Genomic DNA, 14,664 nt, shown 5'->3' on the forward strand with positions numbered 1-14,664 from the left:
GGAATGTCTGTACCCCAAAGCCATGGGTTAATCATGCTGAGAACTGGAGGGTTACAGAATAGGAGAGGTTTTTTATGAACAGCTAGAACAACCCCGCCCAGGTAATAAAACAAACTCTTTAATCAAATATCGCATACCTTTATTGCACTGAGCAAATAGACATTGCTCATGATTACAAAGAACAGTTTTACAAAAACAAAGATTACTATGAATAGCAAGTACACCTTGTGATTGTGAAGCTTGTACCCCAGATACTTGAAATCTTGTGCTCAGGCACGTTCCACACTAAAACACTTGGTGTCTTTTTTCTGATTTCTACTCAGAAATGAAAACATACTCCCTGTCCTTTTATAATACCACTTAAAAGGGGGTTAATGCAATGGTCTTTTAAGAACCGATTTGTTCTTGTATTCTAAAGGGAGAAGCTGTGCTTGAAATATTAGCATACGTTTCCTAATTGACATATGAGTGCATTCTGTAACCCAAGTACAAATCGTTTTGTAACATGCAGCTATCAGAAAAGAACCCATAAACAATAAAAGTATCAGTGTTTTGTTTTGTTTTTTCTTTTGCCACGACTGCATTTTGCAAAATTCAAATACGTTGCTTTGAATTTTGGACTGGTTTGAATACTGCTCTTGTTTGTTGAAGGTGAGAGAGTCAGTATGACAGTCTCCTGAAAAAAATGACTGTGCTACCAGATAAATCTCTGAAAGCCATCATGTGCTTTTACAGAATTGGGCCCATTTATTTTAATCCTTCCTGCTTTCAGTACACACGATTTAAGTGATACCTATTAAAAGTATCCTTTGTGATATAAACTTCTAATACAAGAATTAATATTTAATTCTGTTGTAAGTGTAAGCACCAATTTTTCCTCTGTGCTTCCAAATTTCCCCAATACCCCAGGGCCTTCCAAGAGTTCATAAAAGAAAGGAGCACTCTTACCTTCCTATATACATATAAACATAAGGCTGTCATCACACAGCTCTTTTCATTGAAGGATTTGTAGTGCCTCATCACAATCCTGAATTTGCATGAAGTCAAGGCTGGGGAAGTGAGCCGAAGAGAAGGCAGGGTGCACAACAACAGGGTCATGGCATGGGAGTGAGAAAGGGGAGACACTGAGAGGGGGGAAGTGGTGCTTTAGAACAGCGGCATCAGGGATGGAGGCCATTTTAAACAACAGCCGAGGTTTGAATAAAGCAAGGATGTAGGGACACAGGGTGCTTAGAAGTTGCAGTTTGCGGGAGGAGGAAGATGCAGAAGGTTACTGTGAGTTGGTTTGGGTGCAAGTAGGGCTGCAGAAAAGAGAAACGTGGCTTCAGAAATGGGCTTAGGAAGGTGAAAAGTGATCTTAGTAGTCACATGAGGTGGGAAGGGAAGTTCAAGGGGGCAGTGGCGTAGCGTGGGGGTGCAGGGGGGGCCGGCCGCACCGGGCGCAACATCTGGGGGTTAGGGTTAGGGGGCGCAAATCCACGGGTTAGGGGGTGCAAATCCACGGGTTAGGGGGCGCAAATTACTTGCCTTGCCCTGGGTGCTGACAACCCATGCTACGCCACTGCAAGGGGGTTAATGTGGAGGAAATGGCTGAGTGGTTGGTGAGCAGAGGGAGCAGGGACACAGCCCCTAGTTAACAAATGCAGTAATAGGTGCAATGTAATTTGTTTGGTTTAGCTCTCATTTCTTTCATGTATCCTGTCACAGAGTTAATGTGAAATAATAGCCTGCCATTCACTAGAGGATTAGCTAAAGTTTCCTAGTAACTGCCTATGACCTTATCGTCTACTTTCTCAGTCATCTTTAGATGTATTCTTGGTGGGTTCATTTATGTCTTCAAGTACAAATTCCTTTTGCTACCTTTGGAAGCAATAAGAAAGGGATTAGATGAGGGAGCGGAACTTGTGGCCCTCCAGATGTTGCCTGACTACAGCTCTTATCATCCCTTACCATTCACCGTCCTGACTGAGGCTCAGTCTAACACTATCTGGAGGGCCACAGATTCCCCACTGCAGTTTCTAGGTGATAGATAGGCAACTGCTGGTTTGCATTCTGCTGCTTTTAGTCTCCTCCCTCATAGACTGTACTGGTCAGGCAATAATGCACAAGAGACGTGGTTTATTATGGACTAGCCCATCCTTCTTACATGTCACTTTGAAGGCACAAAGTTCATCGGCCAGGGGCCTGTGAACTTTTTACAGTAAGTGCCACCAGTGCTTTTTTTCCCCTAAAAAAATGTTTAGGGGTACTCTCATTTTCCTACTCATATTGAAATACTGCCCCTCAATGAGGCCAAACTCAGATTCACAAAATGTTTAGGGGTCTGCGCACCCATGCGTCCCCCCAGAAAAAAGCACTGAGTGCCACACTTTTAAACAACAAGAAAAGAGAGGTGCCAGTACTGTGTACCCTTGAGTACCCCCTGAAAACAAAAAAGCACTGGGCCCAGTGATGGCTGGACTGTTTTACCTTGGCTCTCCAATAACAAAGTTTTTTCTCATGTAACTTTTGGGTAGAACCTGTACAAGCATGGAAATAACTGAGGAGCTACATTTCCTGGGAAAATTAGGGTTGCACTATGCAGAGTCAGTAATAATGAGTCACTTTTGCGAAGGCTTCGAAGGCAACAAGATTGTGTTTTTCTTGGTTCTGTGGCTCAAGATTGGGTGGATGGTTTTAATTTAATTTACTTTTTTCCTCCCTTGACTTCTAAAATGCACATTCAGGAAGCGACGGGTGGTAGTCATATAATTTATTAAGGAAGTCGGGTCAAAGTTCATACCTTTCTTTATTTTAAATACAAGCAGTGGCTGATAAATGCATATCCAGTTTATGCGTGACCACGCATGTGCGCCTCGTGGCGACCTGGAAGGGGGAGGGAGCATAACACGGTGGGCTTATGTGTGCTGTACTGCCATGCGTGATTGTGCGGAACACATCCCTTGTGCAAATCAGGAGTTCCCTGTACATTGAACATGACTTAAGTATACAGATGATTTACAGTCACAAAATATACATGGTTAAGCTAAGGTGGATGTGTATGTGTATGCGTATCTTGAAGATGAGCTAGATTTTTAAGGGTCATCTCTTATTTCAGAGCATAACTGAGAATATCTCCTACCTTTTAACATCACATCTGCCTAGAACAGATCAGCTAACCTTTATTCCATGTTCCAACTTGGATCTGTTCACCGCTGAACCTAAGCAGATCCTGGCTAGTTGAGGTGACTGCACTGCAGGATTGTGGATTAACGTTGGTGGAAAAGATTGCATACATGCAAAGCTCCGAAATTCTTGAGAGGTATTCTTCTTTATTATCTGGTAGGTTTTTTGGTGGGATGGAAGTCTTCTTTTGTTTGTGGTAGAAGGCTGCTCTTCATTTTTGTTCAAATGAGAAAGGAAGGGTTGGAGAAAGATCTTGAATCAATGAGTGCATGTAGTCTCTCTTTCCTTGACAATGCACACAGGAACTGACTTAGAATTTATTTTATGCACCAAGAGCATGCGCATGAAGGAACACAGTGCCGTTCAGGTGCCTAGCTTCTCTGTAGTACTAATGCGAGTGCCAGAGCAAGAAAAGTGATCCACTTTTAATGAGGAAATTGCGCTCTGGAGGCTTGGCTGGATTAGGAAAACATATGAAATGTTGTATATTTTATCTCTGCACACTTTGACCTCTTCCTTGGGTGTTGCCGTTCCTCCCACCACCCCCAATCTTCACCAGCTGCGTCAAGTTAGATGAAGGCCACATTGGGAGAAATGTCAAAATGTGCTTCAAAGCAGCTGACTGGGGCATTTTCCATGTGTGGAACAACTGAGCTCAGAAGCATGCATCCAGCCAGCCAGCCATAAAATATACTCAGAAGATTTATAGGCAGTTTTTTCAAGTCTTAAGACAATGAAGGCTGCAGGGGTGTTATCTCAGTATGCTTAAATGCCTCTGCTAGCTAAGTTTTTAAGTGGTGAGAAATGTAGTCTAGCAGCTAAAATAAGTGTTCAGGGGGTGGCCTGCCTTCCTGCGACATTTGTCACTGGTCACTCTCATGTAAGTGGGATGGGGTGGACCATAATCCAACTTCTATTGTCTCCCCAGATGCTTCTTTCTCCATCTCTCCCTTCTAGCCTTAAATGGCCTGTGAGACGTATCACGTAGATAGGACAAAAGCAGGAGACAGACAGGTAAGTGCAGAGCTCAGCTTTGGAGGTTTATTTGCTGTATCTGAACAGACTGGGCTGCTAGGGCAGCTTGCAAGATCACAGTGTTAATGAAATAACTGCACTAGGAAATCAGTTGGGATCCAAAGCACCCATCTTAGCAAGGGATGGTATAACCCCCCTCCAGCTCACTTGCATAATTAAACAACTGGCTGCATTTTGAACTACATACTTAACATTTCTGCACAGTTTTGGTAACCTAGTGGTCACCATAGAATTTACAATAGTGCTCGGATTATCATATTCTAGGAGTGACCATAACTAAAGTACCACCCTAAGTAGGTATGAGGCACTTTTGCTAATCTTCTCTGTATCGTTTCAATTTTAGTATATGTGCTGCCGAAGCGAGCACAGTATGAGGCACTTTTGGCCATGATGACCACCATCTGAGGATCCCAGAAGCGTCTTGCCCCTAGGGTAGGTGTGGGGAACCATTGGCCCTGTAGATGTTCCTGAATTACAGCCCCACCATGGGCACCATTGACCATGCTTGCTAAGGCTGATGGGAGTTGTAGTTCAGTGACACCTGGAGGGTCAAAGGTTTCCCTCTCCTTCTCTGGGGCCTAGGCAAGTGGCTCATTGTGCTGGAAATATGCTTCATAAGGCATATATTCAGATCTTGGCATAACTTTCCTCAACCTGGAAACCCATACTCTTTAGTGTGCAATTAGGATAAACATTGGAAATTTCCATACAATATATTTTAACTGTGCACTTTATTCTGGATGTAAGGGAGAGTCGTGGTCAAGTGTACATCCAACGGCCAGAACTTCCTTGTATTTGGTGTTCCTTAAAATAGGGCTGGTGCTGCTTTACATCCTGGAATAGCTCCAGCTTCTGAACAGATCCAAGTTCCCTGAATCCTATAATTAGAGTACAGATTCATCTGAGCAATTCTATCTGGTCACACAAGATAATATCCCGACTTACGAAATGATTTTGAATCTGGAGAGGAAGGCTGAATTTGTCCCTGCTGCTTAATTTTGAAAATCACATTTCATAGCTGTAGATTTAGTGTTTTCTGTTAAGCAGAAAGTTGTACCACAGATGTGAAGGGGAAGCAGTGGAAAATGAGGCTTATGAGCTCCTATTTCACCTGACTTCTGGCAACACCTGTGGTCTTTGGGCCAGCACCTGCCCCTTCGTCATGTCAACTAGAGTCAGCTGTCTAAACTAGGATATTGGCCAGGCAAAATCAAATGGGGAACATTAAGCAGGAGCAAGTGGATGGGTGGGGATCTTGTGATATAACAGCTCTAACCTTGAAATGGAACCCAAGAGAAGAACTGGTAAAAGGCTTGCTGGCTGCTGAATTTCTGTTCGTATACTGCAGGGCAGATTAGGTTTCTTGAATCCAGCACGATTGCAGGCAAAGCCAGAGGAAACTGGGCCGGCCCAGTAGTCTGGCAAGGCTCATACTTAAAAGTAGCTTATGGAAGTCTTCTCCAGGAGGAAGTGGGGTTTTCCCTGCTTGGGGTTGAGGAACAGAGAGCTTATCTGCTTCATTTGATTCCTGTGACTCTTGTGTGGCAGAGCTCTTTACAGAACAGCACCTGCCTGTTCAGGGAGAGAGGATACTACAGATTAATACAGAAACACTGCATTGTGTAAACTTATCCTTCTTTGAATAAGCTGCTGCTTCTGCCCTGACAGCGATTCCTGTTACTGGGATGCTGAAGAATTTGCTGCCACAGTCATGGGTGTGAGTTCTTACCGGGAAGTTAGGGAGGGCTTCCCTTGCACACGGCTTTCCATGGCAATGTGTTCACAGGGGCAATAGGGGCATGTGGCTTGGAACCCTTTTGCAATGCAAGAACCTGATATAAGTATGTGCTAGTATGCTGCACCAATTAGCTCAAAGCAGTGATGGCCAAACTTGGCTCTCCAGCTGTTTTGGGACTACAGCTCCCATTATCCCAAGCTAATAGGACCAGTGGTCAGGGGTGATGGGAATTGTAGTCCCAAAACAGCTGGAGGGCCAGGTTTGGCCATCATCACTGGCTTAAAGTGGTGCCAGTCCCACAAATGCCACTCACCCTTGCTTTAAAGGGCCTGATCTGGCCTTCTTTTACCAGTTGTGACTCTTACACACTAGCATAGTTTTACAGTTTGCCCATCTACCTGAAGATATCAGGTAAGGGCATATGACGTGAAAATGGCTACAAAACTTAGAGGCTAACTCGTAAGATGGCAAAACTTACTATGTTATCATGGAGGGTGGATATAGATAGATGTCGTTGCTGCAGTGTTTCTACTTATAACATTTTTTCCAGCTGCTGACAGAAATTGAAACTAACATAAGCGAAATACCAGGTCCAGTTTCATTTCTAGTTTCTTCTCTACACCAGTTTCAATTTCTGTGTTGTTTCCATTTCTGACAACATGCTCAGCCCCAGAAGTTGCACTTTCTGTATGTCGTAAGAGTTGCTAGCCAGCAAAGTTGACCTTAAGGTTTACTTGAATTGTTCAGAGCAGTTTGAGGAAAACTTTGTGGATGCCACAGGGATAGAGCAATTCCAGATATAAAATCAGTCCCAACTGATTTTATGGACTTTTATAGCACATGAATGGTCGCAGATCTGCTAGAAGGTAATATCCTTTCTCCAACTTATAATATCTATCCAACATCAAATGCTCTCCTGCGGGAAAGTGGTTTGTGAAGCAGCAGCAGCTGCACTCCACAAGGCTGATCCTTCCACTGTTGAGTGGAGACAAGGATCCTGTGGGGCAGGGCATCTGGGAGGGAGGAGAGTCGTGTCTTGGGCCTGCCTTCTGCCAAAAAAATGCCAGTGCCTGTCAGGTAGGACTTGACCTTTTTCACACATTACCTGCTCCTCCGCCTTCCTGCCCGATGCCTGACTCCCTAGCAGCCTCCTGTTGCTCAAGGCCGATCCAATTTCACTCCAGTGATAACATGTCTGGGTACTATAGGCAGGCGATATATCAGTAAATTGTCTGAAACCTGCATGGCATGGGTAGGCAAACTAAGACCCGGGGGGCTGGATCTGGCCCTGTCGCCTTCTAAATCTGGCCCGCTGACGCTCTGGGAATCAACATGTTTTTACATGAGTAGAATGTGTCATTTTATTTAAAATGCATCTCTGGGTTATTTGTGGGGCCTGCCTGGTGTTTTTACATGAGTAGAATGTGTGCTTTTTTATTTAAAATGCATCTCTGGGTTATTTGTGGGGCATAGGAATTCGTTCATTTTTTCCCACTTCAAAATATAGTCCGGCCCCCCACAAGGTCTGAGGGACAGTGGGCTGGCCCCCTGCTGAAAATGTTTGCTGACCTCTGCTGTATGGCCTTCAGATCGCAATACAGTGGTGCCTCGCAAGACGAAATTAATTCGTTCTGCAAGTCTTTTCGTCTTGCGAAGCACGGTTTCCCATAGGAATGCATTAAAAATCAATTAATGCGTTCCTATGGAAACCGCCTTCAGACCAGGTCCGGGGACAGTCTGTCCCCCAACCTCTTCTAAAGGCCGGCGGGGGGCGAAAGTCTTTGCTCCCCCCCGCCTGCCTTCAAAAGCCATCCGGGATAGCGGGAAGCTCTTCCCTGCTATCCCGGACTGCTTTTAAAATGCTGGCGGTGGGGAGCAAAGCCTTTCGGCCCCCGCCAGCCTTCCTGGACCTCTTCTGAAGGCCGGAGGGAGGGGGAAAGGCTTTGCTCCCCACCGCTAGCATTTAAAAGAGGTCCCCGGAGATTTCCCTATGGGCTTTCTTCTTGCGAAGCAAGCCCATAGGGAAATTCGTTTTGCGAAGCGCCTCCAAAACGGAAAACCCTTTCGTCTAGCGGGTTTTTCGTCTTGCGAGGCGTTCGTCTTGCGGGGCACCACTGTACCGGTTTCAAATATTTTGAGCTGGCAATACGTTGTGGTGGCCGGGGAGCCACGATGTATTCCCAGTTCAAATTGCCTGTAGACAGCAAAGGTGCAGGCAGGCAAGCAGATGGAGCCTGTCTGCGCCTTTGAGGAAGCCCCCTGATCCTCCAGCTCACGTGAGCAGGAGCGGCTCCACTCAGCTGAGGGGAGAAAGAAGCAGCCGAGATACATTCCAAACATTGGGATATATCAGCATATCTTGGCCTGGGCTGCTGATGTATCACGATGTTGAAAACCAGATATCGCCCAGCCCTGGTGTGTACCCAACCTGTCCAAGGCCCTCCAAATATGTCCACTTTGGCTTAGGCCTCAACCCAAGCCAGTGCACACCCCTAATATACGTTTGTTAAAAGAGCATAGCACTTATTGTGCCTGGCAAAGTATGCTCAGGTCCAGAAACGCTTCCAGTTTTTAAGGTACTCCAGCATGACTTTATGCTGCAATGCAGCTATCCTCTTGCCATTTGATTCTGCTGATTTGTACAAATAATCTTTATGCTAGAGCCAGACTTTCTGAAGCATGGACTGTTTGATCCTGTGGAGAGGTACAAGAATAAACAAAGTGTGTGGGTCTTGCTTCATAGAGATTAGAAGAAATAAAGGTGATATTTAGGTTTTGCCATATAGATATGCTCCATTTAGGAGAAGAACTATCTCGGACTGTAAAACTGTGAACAATTTATTTTAAAGCCACACTCCCTTATGTGCTTATATATGTGTCCTCTGTTGTTTCATTCATGTGCTTTTGTTTGTTTGGTGAAGATTGTTTGCTAAGTCATTGGAGGAAAGGCTCCAGTGTAAACTACAGATTGGACGAGATACGTAAGTTAATGGAGGTCTGATTTCATACTGTATTCTGTAGGGTGTGGCATGTGATTGTCAGCGGTGTTTTAGTGGGTGATTGGTGGGTGCGTCAAGGTCTGCTGGCAATTGACTGATGCAATAGTTGGGTGAGCTATTGGCGCTTGCATTCATTGAGTGTGCAGACAATTGGTGGCTTCGTCAATGTGCGTGCGATTGGCTGTGGCGGTCTTGCGGTTGAGCAATCCCCCCCCCTCAAAAGCCCAAGAAGTCTGGGTAACCCGCCCCCCCAAAAAGCGCAGCAACTGTGGGCAATTTCCCCCAAAAAAGCTCAACAACTCTGGGCAATCTCCCCCCATTTTCTCAATTTTGAGTCCCCAAAAAGAGGGAGCGTCTTATACACGGGGGCATGTTACACATGGAAAAATATGGTACATAGTACATGTGTGCCACTTGAGGAACCAGGCACCAGCCTCACTATGGAGCAGAAGACATCTGAATGCTTTGGGACCTGTAGGGGAAACAGTTGGGAGATCTATGTGGGCAAAAAGAATCTAATCCAGGGGTCAGCAAACTACGGGCCCTGGGCCGGATCAGGCCCACCAGGGTTCTAAATCCAGGCTGCCCAGCTATTTAAGAACCCACTGTGAAGCTGAGACTCCCGGCAATGGTGACGGGAGGAAGAGGCCGAGCGGCAGAGGCTCTGCCAATCAAACGCCGTGCCTGGTTTACCTCAGCATGGCACAGGGGTGTCTCTGCCAATCAAACGCTGCGCCGTGCTGAGGTAAACCAGACGTGGTGTTTGATTGGCAGAGCTGCCACCGCCCTAGTGCTCCTGTGGTTGCTGCCACTCTGCATCCCCGTGAGGAGGGCGGCAGCGGCGTTCCTGGAGGAGGACAGCCGGCCTGGGCTAGGGCTTGGCAGGGCCACCATCGCTGCACTCCCATTGTTGGCCAACGTAATGGTGGAGGGTGATAAGGTTGGTGGTGAAGTGGCCCAGGACGCGGCCCTCACCTCTGAGGAGTAGGACAAAGGGGCGGAAACGCTGCAGGTGAGGCACCATCTTGTCCTTGTCTCTGTGCTCCTTGAAGAGGTGTACCAGGCAGTGTGCGCTGCTCTCAGTCAGCTCCAGCAGGCTTCTGGCTTCCGAGGCACCCGTGAGCGCAGCAGCCCACTCTGCAAAACTTCCCGGCTGGCCCCCGACATTGTCTGAGGGACAGTGAACTGGCCCCCTGTTTAAAAACTTTGAAGACCCCTGATCTAATCCGTTATTACCATTTTTATAGTCTGCGTCCTCCAAGGCTCAGGGTAGCATACCTGGAATCTTCCCTCCACCTGTCAGAGAAATAGGTACCTTGCATGTAGAAATTGTGCCCCAGGGATAGCACTGGAGTGTGTTTCTGCATACCAGGACCTCTCAAGCTCTTCTTCAGCAGTTCTGTCCCACACAATCCTTTAAAGCAATATAATGGTCCGTGGATTTGAGGCAGGGAGATCGTGTCTTGAGGTCTATGTTCTCCAAGGCCAGTTTTCCCCACCCTTGGCTATTTGGGTCTGTGTAAATGAGTCTCCGCAGTTTGAGGGCTGCTTGGGGTTGAGGGTGGAGAGAACTTGACCAGTCCGGTGGCACCACCCAAAAAGATCCAGTGTAAACTCTCGGCTTTGGTGGGGATCTTCCTAGCATGCGTAGAGGGGCCGCAGTGACTGTCCCCAGAGCCAGGCACCCGGGTCAGAGTAAGTTGGATACATGGGCATCCTTTTGTTAAAAAAACCAACTGTGTGGGACTGAGCTGTAGCCTGATAGCACCTCAGTTGCATTTATGCCGCACCCACTAACTTGCAATTGCTTGCAAGGTGGCTAAATCAGAGCTAGTTGTTTGCAATTCTCACCTTTGCCTTTGTTTTGTTTGTTTGGCCAGGGTTTGAGAGGATATCTATATGCTCAACACAGACCTTTTGAGCTCGACCTCCCTCCCTCAACATAACTATATCTTCTGCCCACCATCTGTTCTGGGGGTGAATGTGCAGAGATCCTTGCACATCGTCAGGTGTGTGCCGTGATAATGGAAGGAATCTTGCCAAAGCATAGAGAAGGTGGTGGCCGCAGTGTTGTGTCACAGCTGATAGGCTCCTGCGGAGGGAGACAGATCCGGCGGCTGCAGGATCCTGGAATTTGGAGGAGGGTACAGTGTCTAACATAAGGGCTTTCCTCTCCTTGGGGGGGGGGGTGTGTGCAATGGTGGCAGCCATGCCAGTGCAGCACATGGGTTTAAACTGGCACCCTTGAGGTCTTTCCTTGGTGGCCTCTGAACCCAACCACCCACTGGTCCCTTGGTCATAAGGATGGTTGCCGTTCTCTCCCTTGGAAAGTATATAGAGCTGAAGGAGGAGTTTAGAAGACGGATGGTCTTTCCTGCTTCCCCTTTTGCCCTATATGTTTTTCAAAGCTCAGATTAATTCTAAAGGATCTGACTTTTTTTAATAAAAAAGCTCGGATCACTTGGGAAAGCAACATTTGCTTGCACACACTTTCTCTCTCTCTCTCTCTCTCTCTCTCTGTGTGTGTGTGTTTCTGTTGTGTGGGGCTGATCCAGGGGAGGAGGGGGTTGAGCACCCCCAACACTTGTTCAAAAATCCAGATGTGCCCAGAGTCCTAAAAATGTTGATGATCCCTGGCTTACTTGAAAGCACCTGCTCATAGAAGGCTAGTCTGTTTTGTTCACTTACGTCAGCACGTTGTTTATTTTGTGACAAGAATTCTGTCATGAAGGTGCCAAAAGGCTTTTGTATATAATTCCACATTGCTTCCTTCGTTCAACAGGAAGAAACTGAATGGCTCCTGGCTGTAGAGGATAACAATTGCATCTCTTTCTTTCTTTACACAACTCACTTAATCCTCTTGCTAATATATTTGCATGTATGCGGGCTGTTTCTCAAGTTACAGGTATACTGTCCTAAAGGTGTTCGAAAAAGCAATGGATGCTTGAGTATAAAGGACCTGTCTCAAATTGTAGAGCCTCTAAATTCCAGTATGGCTTCTTGTCACTGAGCAGTTCCTCTGTATAACGTAGGGCTGGGCAATATATTGATATATCGTCCAAAACCTGTCTGAAGTCCATATCGTGAGATTGGTTTCATAATTTTTGACCCGGCAATATAGTGCAAATCATTGTGCATGCGTGCGCTATGCCAAAATCACAATTTGGGAGAAACAGTGAAGCCAGTCAATGCGTCTCTCGTTTCCTGCAGCCCCTATTCACTCTGCCAGCTCAGCTCTCCCGTGCTTCATGCAGAGGGCAGCAGATCAAAAGAGCAGGTGCCGATTATGATGCAGGAAAAACTGTGAAGCCAGCCAGTGCCTCTACATAGTTCCATCCTTATTTCAGACAGGATGATATATTGGTATATTGTGATGTTTAGCTGATGATATATCACAATGTTGAAAACTAGGTATCGCCCAGCCTAGTATGAGGTATGCTGCTCAAAGACTGTAGTCAGGTGGTTCTTGTTTGGCTCAATAATACAGTGGTACCTCAGGTTAAGTACTTAATTTGTTCCGGAGGTCCGTACTTAACCTGAAACTGTTCTTAACCTGAAGACCACTTTAGCTAATGGGGCCTCCTGCTGCTGCCGTGCCGCCGGAGCACGATTTCTGTTCTCTTCCTGAAGCAAAGTTCTTAACCTGAAGCACTATTTCTGGTTTAGCAGAGTCTGCAACCTGAAGCGTATGTAACCTGAAGCGTATGTAACCTGAAGCGTATGTAACCTGTGGTACCACTGTACTAACAAATCTTGCTACGGTATAGGAGGCTAACACGTTGTGGTGACCATCCCTGTTGCCAGGGGATAAAAGGGGCAATCCTGTTTCTTCCCAGTGTAGTGCACCTTTCCACACACATCATAGCATGCTGTTGAACTTTTGGAGTCCTGCTCTTTCTTTTTCTTTTGTGTTTGTACACAAGCCACAGTTGCTGAGGTTGCATGTAACCCTAAACTGGTCAGGCATGAGCGGGAAGGACCTGCTGCAAGGCTTGCCACCTTGCATTTATAGGTTGATAGGCGGTTGGTAGTTAACCCATTCATATAATTAATGTTGTGAGTGAGATTCTGAATGACCATTCTGATCTGTGTCTTCATTTGATTTATGGAGACAGAAAATTATTTCTCCGCACCACCTTGCCTTCTTCATGGCAGCACAAATGGGAGAAAATGCCAGAGTATTAGAGGAAGGGGTTGGTAGTAAATGCTAGAAACCAGATGGCTTGTGGTGAAGTTTGGAGGCTGGAAGTAAGTGCAGGTGAAGCTCTGGCTTCTTGTTGCCTTCGACTGCAATTGCAATGAGTTTGTTGGAGGCTGCTGGTGAATGAAACTGCGAAGGCCTAGGCAATTACATAGTCATTTACGTCAAGAGAGGACATGCTTCAGACTTGTAGGTTCTGCTGTTTGTTTGTTTTTTTACTAGCACCCTGAGATCTACCAACCAGAGCCAGGTGCAAAAGACATACACGTGTAATTAAAGAATGCTGCAGCCCAGGAATTAGTTTTAATTAGCCAAACTTCAACTGAGCTCACTGTTTGTCCTCACAAAACCACTCCTGGTTAACTCTCCTCCCTCAATCCTAGGTATCTTTCATTTTCAGCAGTATAATTTGGGAGTGAGGACTTTCTTTGTTGTCTCCATAATCAAGAGTCAGAAATGCTTGCTGATCTACTTCATGCAGATCTCTACCAGTAGATCCCACTTTCTGAGTACAGTGGTACCTTGGGTTACAGACGCTTCAGGTTACAGAATAGTACCTTGAGTTAAGAACTTTGCTTCAGGATGAGAACAGAAATCGTACTCCGGTGGTGCAGCAGCAGTGGGAGGCCCCATTAGCTAAAGTGGTACCTCAGGTTAAGAATGGACTTCCAGAATGAATTACCGTATTTTTTGCTCTATAGGATTCACTTTTTCCCTTCTAAAAAGTAAGGGGAAATGTGTGTGTGTCTTATGGAGCGATTGCAGGCTGCGCAGCTATCCCAGAAGCCAGAACAGCAAGAGGAATTGCTGCTTTCACTGCGCAGCGATCCCTCTTGCTGTTCTGGTTCTGAGATTCAGAATATTTTTTTCTTGTTTTCCTCCTCCAAAAACTAGGTGCGTCTTGTGGTCTAGTGCGTCTTATAGAGCAAAAACAAAACAAAACAAAAAATTCCTTCCAGTAGCACCTTAAAGACCAACTAAGTCAGTTCTTGGTATGAGCTTTCGTGTGCATGCACACTTCTTCAGATACAAAAAATACAGTAAGTTATAGAGCAAAAAATACAGTAAGTTCTTCACCCGAGGTACCACTGTACCTCTGTTTTCCATCGTTGACGCAACAACTATATTGCTTGGGTTTTAATTCCTGATGTATGATTTGCATACTCTATAATCAAAATAAATGTCTACTGAAAAAAGATTGAGTATTCTGTCAAAGAGAAATATCTTCCTTCTCTTAGGCAAATGAAGCAGTTAATTTCTCAGCGTCCTGTACCTGCACAGTGATCTTTCCCCTCTTTGCTATTTTCCTCCCCACAATTTCAAATGATGTTTGATGGGATTTTTTTGTAGCAGCTGTGGTACTAATTTCTTGTGGAAATCAAGTCCCTCCAGAAGCTATCGGGATTTGGTCATAGAGAACAGTTATATCTATATATAGGGAAATGTTTTAATAATTGCTTAAGTTCCATCTTTGAGTAGGCAAAGAAAGCACATTTGATTTCTTCTCGAAAGGCTTTTCTGGCTCT

At 45.7% G+C, this 14,664-nt stretch overlaps 1 protein-coding gene across 8 annotated transcripts in view; it reads left to right on the plus strand.

Annotated features, from left to right (window-relative positions):
• Nucleotides 1–14,664, plus strand: part of IRF2 (interferon regulatory factor 2) — a 38,846-nt gene that overhangs the window by 10,875 nt on the left and 13,307 nt on the right. For 4 of the 8 annotated variants that reach the window (XM_083755914.1, XM_083755913.1, XM_083755915.1 and 1 more), the window contains one exon: nt 4,094–4,179. The exons of the other annotated variants lie outside the window; for them this stretch is intronic. In XM_083755914.1, the coding sequence (XP_083612040.1) occupies nt 4,129–4,179 (51 nt within the window). In that variant the 5' untranslated portion in view covers nt 4,094–4,128. The remainder of the gene's footprint in view (nt 1–4,093; nt 4,180–14,664) is intronic. 8 annotated transcript variants of the gene reach the window in all.

This window comes from Podarcis gaigeae (assembly GCF_964106915.1).
Source record: "Podarcis gaigeae genome assembly, chromosome: 9".
NCBI classification, from domain to species: Eukaryota; Metazoa; Chordata; class Lepidosauria; order Squamata; family Lacertidae; genus Podarcis; species Podarcis gaigeae.